At 40.2% G+C, this 8,782-nt stretch overlaps 1 protein-coding gene across 7 annotated transcripts in view; it reads right to left on the bottom strand.

The window, feature by feature from the left end:
• Positions 1-305: 305 nt before the first annotated feature.
• LOC130355433 (cytosolic beta-glucosidase-like) overlaps positions 306-8,782 on the bottom strand; it is a 135,703-nt gene continuing 127,226 nt past the window's right edge. For 6 of the 7 annotated variants that reach the window (XM_056555585.1, XM_056555591.1, XM_056555580.1 and 3 more), the window contains exon 6: positions 446-3,948. In XM_056555585.1, coding sequence (XP_056411560.1) covers positions 3,749-3,948 — 200 coding nt within the window. In that variant the 3' untranslated portion in view covers positions 446-3,748. Of the gene's footprint in view, positions 393-445; positions 3,949-8,782 lie in introns of those variants that run through there. The other variant, XR_008888522.1, reaches the window with a different exon arrangement.

The raw sequence follows: 8,782 nt of genomic DNA, 5'->3' as shown, positions 1-8,782 counted from the left end.
TAGGTCTGGTCAGAAAACCGGATAGGGGGCAAAAATGTGCCGACCAGAGTCACCGTTCGACTCCGGTTGGCTCATTGAGATGAATTAGATACGGGCCTGCTGGGATACAGGAGCACTGGTTTTCGCTTCCCCCCAACCGGATCTGGCAGCTGTAGAGTGAAATCATGGTGTGAACCCACCCTAACTCAAGTTCCACTCAAATCATGTGGACCGATTAATGATTCCCCCCCCCCCTGAGTCAATGGTAAGCATTGCATCAAACACTTATAGTAGGGCAGCAACTTCCCTTAGGTCTGTGGGTAGATTTCTTCCAAGGATCCAAAGATCTTCTCCTACAGCTTCCACAATCAATGTGGATTACCGTTCTGATCAGTTATTATCCTTCCCGAAATCTGATAGAGTGAATATTTAGATAAATAATTCTTCCAAACCAAAAACTCGGAACAGATATAAAGCCATTATTCCTGAATTCAAATTATCGTGCTCTGACATAAGACCTGAAGTATGTGACCATATAACTCTGGATTTGGCTGTTGAATTCCTAACCTTTACATTTTACATTTGGCATGGATTCTAAGGCTCTTAAGACTTTAGGTTCTGCCTTGAATCTTATCATCCCTAACTTAACAGACAACAGTAATTACTTATGACTATTTAAATGGTTACTGTCATTAGTTTTAAAGTCCCCAAAAATGCTAAAATTATCCCTAAGGCTACATTCACATGATGATTTAGCAATACGGTTTTGCATGATGTTTTTCCCCCAAAATGTGAAAAAAAATGACAAAACCATATGCAAAATTGTGCGTTATAAATAAATTGTGCATTATATCGGTGAAAAAGCCATTCGACAGCCACCCACAGACTGCAGCAGAGGGATACTACTACTTCGATCAAGGAACAGAATCTTTTCATGATGGAAGCAGTAGTTCCCTCCAGTCTGTTCCATGTTGGGGGTAGTAGTATAGGGGCTGAGGACCCACTGCGGTCCTAACTTATAAACCAGGGGAGATGGCAGCATGCTGCACCGCTCTGCTTCACTGTGAGGGATATGAAAACTCTGCACTGTAAATTCATATTCCCCGCCAGGAGCCCCAAATGGCCAGCACTTACTGGCCATTTACGGCTCTCGGTGGGGAATTTGAAATTACAGTGATGTTCAGTCTTATAACTTAAAGCCTGTCAGAGAACGTAACGCAATGCTACCCCCTTCCCCGGCAGGAGCTGTCCCTCCGGGCAGCATTGTGCTACGTTCTCTGGCTGGCCAGCTCTCAGTTATATCAATGAACATCACTGTAATTTCAGATTTCCCACCGAGAGCTGTGAATGACCAGTCAGAACAGAGAGTTTTCTCTCCGGGGGTGCGGAGCAGTGCGGCAAGCTGCCTGTTCCCCTGGTTATAAGTTAGGATCGCAGCAGGTCTCAGAAGTGAGACCCAGTGCTATCTGTCCTTCAGCACCTGTACTACTACTCCAACATGAAAATTTTTGTTCTATGATGGGAGTGGTAGTACAAGTGCTACTGCAGTCACAACAGCCGAGGGAACCACTACTGCCATCATGGAAAAGATTCAGTGCCATGATGGGAGTAGTAGCAGTAGTAGTAGTAGAGTTCCGGGCGACTGCAGAGTGAACTTTAAAAAAAACAGTATAGAACTGTGCTCAGTAGAAAATACGCTGCATATTTTTCTGAGCAGACACACAGGGGTTTTGCGCAGCATGAAATACACATTAGTGTCATGAAGACAATCCTTTCAGTGAAGGCAATTGGCTGATCTCCGTAGCCTAGATGAAGGAAACCACATCGATCATTATCAGGGGATATTTAGTTCAGCCATACATTTACCCTGTAGCAGGCCCTGCATGGGAAATGCAGTTTTGAATGCTGCCATTCAAATGAACATTTAAACATGTAATACATGGACAGACTGGATCAGACAGAATGGGTACCACTCTTTCCCAGCAACCCCCTACTCTAGCTCAAAAAAGGGTATTCTGAGTTGGAGGCCTTCCTCTATGAAATGTATATGCCCTAGTAGGGTATACACAGGATCTGTCTTTATAAAACAGCCCCTTTATTACTACTAATATGCCAATCCTCATCATGAATTGTGCTAGCAATTTTAGACAACACTTTACCTGTGGTTGGGGTCTATGGGGTTGAAGATTTGGCTTGAAGAGGTTATCCAGGAATAGAAAAAAAAGCTGATTTCTTAACAGCAAAACACGTCTAGTATTACAGCTCAGTTCCATTGAACTGAATAGAGCCAAGTGATAATGCCATCACAACTTGTGGACAGTTGTGGCCTTGTTTTATTGGAAGAAATTACATCTGTTTTTCTATTCCTGGATAACCCCTTAAATAAATCTAATAAGTCTGAAACCACCAAGAATTCTGCAAATTTCTGGTTAACAGAACCAGTCACAATTCTCTAGTCTATTAGCATGGCTTGTTCTGCAGTTGAGATGCAGCTGCCTTACAGCTGATTAATTACTCTGGATCGGATCAACTTGGCTATTTCGCTCTAGACTGGTTATGTTTCTTATTATATATCCTCTCCTTAAACAGGCTTAATGTGTTCTCTCCTGTCTCTGTGTCAGGTGACCTGGCCGGACTCATAATTAAAGACTATGGGGCTAAACAGGTCTCATAAGCATCAGGAAAAAAATGCATGACTGGACACTTCTCTCCCCGCTCCTTCTAGTCATCAATCGGGGTCTGAACACTCAGCCACAACTAATAAAAACTTTTAACATGCCCTAGGGATAGCTATGTTTTAAGGATCCCTTGGTTATGCAGTATGATGCATATTAAAACTTATGCTATGTGTCCTTGTTTCCAGTTATCTTTGTGTTTTTTACATACATTGTTAAGTCTAGTTTTCTTATGGGCTTTGTGTATGTATACTCTTTCTATATGTTGGACTTTTTGTTGAGAAACACATTTTTTCCTTGTTTGGTTCCTGTGATTTAGTTTTCTACCGAGTGTTTTTTTTTTTGTCTTTGGGTGCCTTCTTATTGTTCTGTTAGGGAAAGTTTGTAGACCAGGATTATCAAATGGATATTTGCAGGGACAGTGAAGCTAAGGTGTGTCTTGTGTCAGGTTTAGTGCTCAGGAAAAGATTAGGGATAACAGGAAAGGGTCGGTTTTGTACTTTTTCTGTTCAACATCTTTTGCTTTCTTCCTGACTCCCATTATAATCAAGTATTTGTACCATAAACCATTTCATCATCATCTGGTTCCTCTCACCTGTTAGTAAATTGTTATTCTTATTTGTTGTCTGTCAGCCTTGATACATGATTTATATTTTTCCTACTTTTAATTGCTTGCTTGCCATATAATTCAGTCTTACTGTAGATCCTGGAGGTTTCTGAGTATTGGGAACCTCAATTGGTTGAGAAAGGCAACTGCTTTAGGGGACGACGTTCTGCTGTCTTGTAACAAGCTGGCATCTTTACAGGTGTCCCATTGTTGTCAGACACTAGCAACAGCCCAGACAGGCGCAGGTAAAAATTACATTTCAGAGTTTTAAAGGACTCTCTATTGAATAGCAGTCCCTATTGAAGATAAAAAATTTTGCAACATTAGGAACATTTATTTATTTATTTATTCTTAGGAATGTATTTCTGAAAAGACACTGTTACATTGCATCATCTACTTAACACAGATGACACAAATGTAGTAGTGTGTTTTTCAATATTTCAAATAAAGGCAAAAATATCACAGTAAGAGGAAGTTGGCACAAATTCTACTTATAAATCAATTCATTTCCTTTTACTACTTTGGCATACTCAATAGCAGAAAAGTATGGTGTTCTTGGAAGATTTGACTGGTTAAAATCCACATGGAACAATCCAAACCGCACGCCGTAGCCAGAATTCCACTCAAAGTTGTCAAGTAGGGACCAAGCAAAATAACCTTTCACTTTCACCTCATCTTGTCTGATAGCTGCCAAGAAAACAGATGCAATGTGTTAGATAGAATGAACGCTTAGGTTATAATTATATACAGTACATCAGAAATCCCCCCCCCCCAATATTTCCATTTGTAGAAATCCAAAGAGTAGAGCAGTATATAGCAAGTAGCAGTAACTTGGTAATGTATATCTATAAGTATTTATGATGTCTTTTGTATAGTATAATATACAGAGCATTATTATAAAAGCTTTATTGTTTTACATAGGTTTTTTGTGCAAATTGTAATTGCACAGAATTTCCTAGCAAAATTCTGCTCTGAAATTCCATAGTGTTAATGAGCCCTAAAAAGGGCCCATTCACACTATGGAATTTCAGAGCAGAATTTTGCTTGGAAATTCCAATGCAGTAGCCTCCAATTGTTTTCAGTGGGATTCCTCTTTCTGTACCATGCACAATGTAGAAAGTAGAATTTTGCAGCAGAAATTCCGCATTCAGGGCTCCACAATTTTTTTTCCGGCAGATTTCCATGCGGACTGCAGTGCTGTCAATGGGGACAGCACGTGTCCGTTCGGTCACATTGACGACTGATTTTGGCAACGCTGGCTGAATGCTGAATCTCCACCTGGACATTCTGTAGTGTAAATGGGAGATTAGGGCTCTTTGCACTGTGATTTAGCTTGTCTGTAGTGATTGGTATTTATTTTCAATAAAAGATATATTGTGTGTTCATATATTGTTTTTAATTTTGAGTGTGATCTTTTTCTGTGTTATCTGTCAGTTGCTTCATAGTCTATTGAACACAGAGTAGCAACCAGGTTTTCGGTATAGTTGCTGAACCCCTACATCTTTTGTGTGTAGTGTTGCATTGTAGTCCAGAGCTGGATACACAATTTTGCTGGTTGCTACTGAAAACAGTCAACAATCTTGCTGTCAGACAACTGAGCTGATATCTGACAACAGAGTAAAATGGATACGTTCTGATACAAGTGCCGTGTAGATGCTCAACAAGCAAGGATTGCTGGTGAATTTCTGCTCTAAAGGCTGAAGAATTGTAAATGCAGCTCAGTGCTATAACTCAGGATCAGTACAAGATAAGTAATACAATGTATATACAAAGCTAAAACTTACTATGTAAATTTGTTCTATATGCAAAGCAGTGCTCGCGTTGTTTAACATAAATTATATGGTGCTTGTAGTTAATGTAACTCTATGTGAACTCTTTTAAAGAAAAATGTTTATCCAACAAATAAAAGTACAAATACTCCACATTTCTAAATACTGTAGGAAAAAAAAACACATCCAAGTAAAACTTTTATAATCCATCCAAAGAAACCAAGAAAAAAGGCAAAGAAATGTAATAGTGTGATATGCCAATATGATTTATGAAGCACTGAAGCAGTGAAAGTAAAGTAAAAAGCAACCTTTGTGTGCTCAACTTCTCCTTAAAACTGAGTGGAATTTTAAGATAACAGACAGAATGGAATGACTGTGGATCCAAGGAAACTGGAACAAATGCGATAAGCGCCGCTCTTCTTAAGTTTCAAGAACATTCACTCATACCTGAAGACTATATTAAGAAGAAAAGAACAGGAGCAAACAGGCAAGATGTATCACACTATTCTTAATGCGTCTCACTAGCTACACATTACTTAAACCACCTGAACATGTTACAAGACCCCCAGCTATAATTACACCGTGATTTAAAATACTTAGAGATCGCTGCTCTGGAGGGGCTAAAGATTCTATTCAATAAAATACATTATCTGACTGTGACAAGGTAGTTAACCTGTCACCTGCAACCCGAGGACTTGACCATAATAGTCTAAGAAGCCTTAAAGGCTAGGACCTAATCACATAAATTAAGGAAGTATTCCGTCATTTCCATGGCCCAGGCTCTGTTCATATCATGATTTTTACCCCTGTTCAGCCTATAAGCTGGGAAAATCTCCCAATGTGTATGTTAAATGCATGACAGTCGCAGTTGCCAAACAGTGCCATTCGTCACCTATGCAATAGAATATTATCTATTTAATGTATATGTCATGAAAAGCTCATGACCTATACATTAAAGTTTTTTTTTTAGGGACTTTCTTATTGATGGCCTATCCTTGCATACGCAATCAATATATGATCCGTGGGGGTCCGACACCTAGAATCCCAGCAAAGACAGGCAGACAGCTCCATACATTGTGTAGTGGCCGTGCTGAGTTAGGCTAAGTTTACACGGCCGTTGTGCTCCGACCTGTTAAGGGTCGGTGTGGTTCTTTTTTTTTGTGTCGAACGGACCTTAAACAGGTCGGAGCACAACTTGTGCCTGGGTCCTGATGTATCCCATTGACGTGAATAGGGTCTGTCGGATCAGAAGTTTAGCAGAAAAAAAAGGCCGGACATACAGTATTATTTTCTCTGTTTAACTCTGGTCCCTCCAACAGACCAAGCGATATAGCTCCCTTTACTGGAGCACAATGGCTGTGTGATCGAGGCTTTCCTGCAGCTTATCTTGAAATAAAATAAATGGAAATTGATCTGCAGTAACTCAGCTCTGCTTTCATCTGTTTTTACTGAGTATCTGGGTGCTGATTGGCAGGGCTGCTGGGTGTCAGACCCCCCCCTCCCCCAACCAATCAGATATGGAAGGTCTCCCCTGAGGAAAGGACATAAATAAAGAAAATAATGCAGAAAAACCCTTTAAATAGAAGTCTGTGATGAATGCCATTTCCAGGAGAAAAAACAGGGGGTTGGAACGGCACCCAACTTGAAGCAAATTTACCAAGTATGTTCTCAATGAGTGAGAAGAAACCAAAAGAGTTCTCCATATTAGTGATATGTCATGTGACAGCATCATTAACCCCTAGAAAACATAGGGCATACCTGTACTCCCTTGGCAACTGGTCCTAAATGCACGAGGAGTGTTAGGTGTTTATGAAGCGAGTGCGGGAGCTGCACTTGCTTCATATTAGGTGAGTGATGGCTGCTATCAGCAGTTTATTGCAGTTTCTGCAGTGTGATCACGGGGGTCCGGTGAGTTAAAATAGCTTTCAAAGGTCTCTTACCCATCCTTCTGCAGCACTAGGCCGTATCAGTAGGTGGCAATAGAATATAATTATACAGTGAATGCATTCTAACAATTGCATGTAATAGTCTCATTGCAATTTATGGGGACTACATACTAACAAAAATGTTTTTTAAAATTACATATAAGCCCCTCCCCTAATAAAAATTTAAATCAACCCCTTTTCCCATTTTGCAAAAAATAAATAAAAGTTAATTGGTATCGGTTACAGTTTAAATCATATTGACCCACAGAATAAAAGTCAATTGTACCGTAAAGTGCACTGTGTAAACCCACCCCCCCCCCACCCACCACAAATAATAATGTTTTGATTTCGCTATACATTTTATGGTTAAATAAAAGGTGTTTTTTTTACCATGTGTTTTTCTCTTCCTCCATCCCTCTCTATGTTGCACATATATATGTGTACTAATTGCATACACATATATAATGGAATTAGGGTAAAACTGCTCTAAGTAAATGTCTTCCATAATTGATGTTTCTGCTTTAAATGCTACTCTTGACCACATCTATAGATTGAAGCCACTTAACATTCCTCAGACATTCCTTAAACTGGAAGATCCCTACATAGATTGGTTTAACACACTGATTTTCTTTGGAAAAAAAACGCCTGGATAGGATTTGAAAGCAATAAGAAATATGAAGGAAGGACTTTTACTCCAATTTTTTTCTGGGTCGGCTTTTGGTTTGGTTATACTCACTATACTCACTTATACTTGGTATACTACTAAAATTGTCTAATATGAAGACTAGATTTATTACAATGGCTCCTGCTGTTTAATAATGTCAGCTCTTAGACTACATAAACTAACACCTTAGGAGTCTGGCAGTGGCTTATCTGCCTCTCCATTCTAAACACATGAATGCACAGCCAAGCAGTTGGGCATTCACATGTATGCGAGCAATTAGGAGAGACAACTGTTGGCCAAATGAGTTATGGACACTTTTAGCTTTACAGGCTTAGATTAGGTCAAAACTGTGTCTGTGTCTAAATATAGTAAATGTGGTCCAAGACATATAGACCAGATTTCGGAAAAAATTGTGCCAGAAATTTGCAATAGTAGTCATAGGCAAGTGCCTAATATGGCATTGATGTGATCAGCGCTCTGCTTCTCTAGCCGGCTAAAGCAGGCTGGAATAGCAAAGACAAGATCGGGCAACACGTAGGCTGGTAGGGACCCTCCAACTATCATGCAGGCTGATCAGGACCCAGCAAACGCTCCTTAGCAGTCCCAATCAGCTTCCCCAGGGCAGCAGCACATTTTTACCTGTTTAAGATGCTTATAGGGTTAACACTGGATATCAGTGGGTTCACCAATGCCATGCATTAGAGGTTTGATGTAAACACAACAGTGCCCTGGGGTGGGAATCAGCTAAATTTAATTTGATACCAAACAATGAGACTGACACTGGGATCACGGGGTATAAAACCCTTTATCTTTGAACCTCCTTACTTACATATATTGTAAAACACCACATTTATTGATATGAATTCAAATTGGTTCCACAAATTGTTAAAATTACAGTTCACTTGGTAGGGAGGTTCAAAGATAAGGGGTTTTATACCTCGTGATCCCAGAGAGAGTAAGTTACTCTGTGAGACTCAGGGTTTGTTATAGAAGTTACCGGGTATGAAGAACAATCCATCACGCCCCCTCCCATAGACATGAATGGAGGGGCGTGGCGTGACATCACGTCCCCAGTCCCGGAAACCCGCTGGTTTATGAAACTGGAGACGCAGCTCCCGCATAGAATGCGGGTGCTGCAGGGAGATCTTATCCCTTATCCTTTG

This window comes from Hyla sarda, chromosome 1 (assembly GCF_029499605.1).
Source record: "Hyla sarda isolate aHylSar1 chromosome 1, aHylSar1.hap1, whole genome shotgun sequence".
Taxonomy (NCBI): Eukaryota; Metazoa; Chordata; class Amphibia; order Anura; family Hylidae; genus Hyla; species Hyla sarda.
Note: the sequence above shows the minus strand (reverse complement) of the source record. Positions and strands in the feature narration are given on the sequence as shown.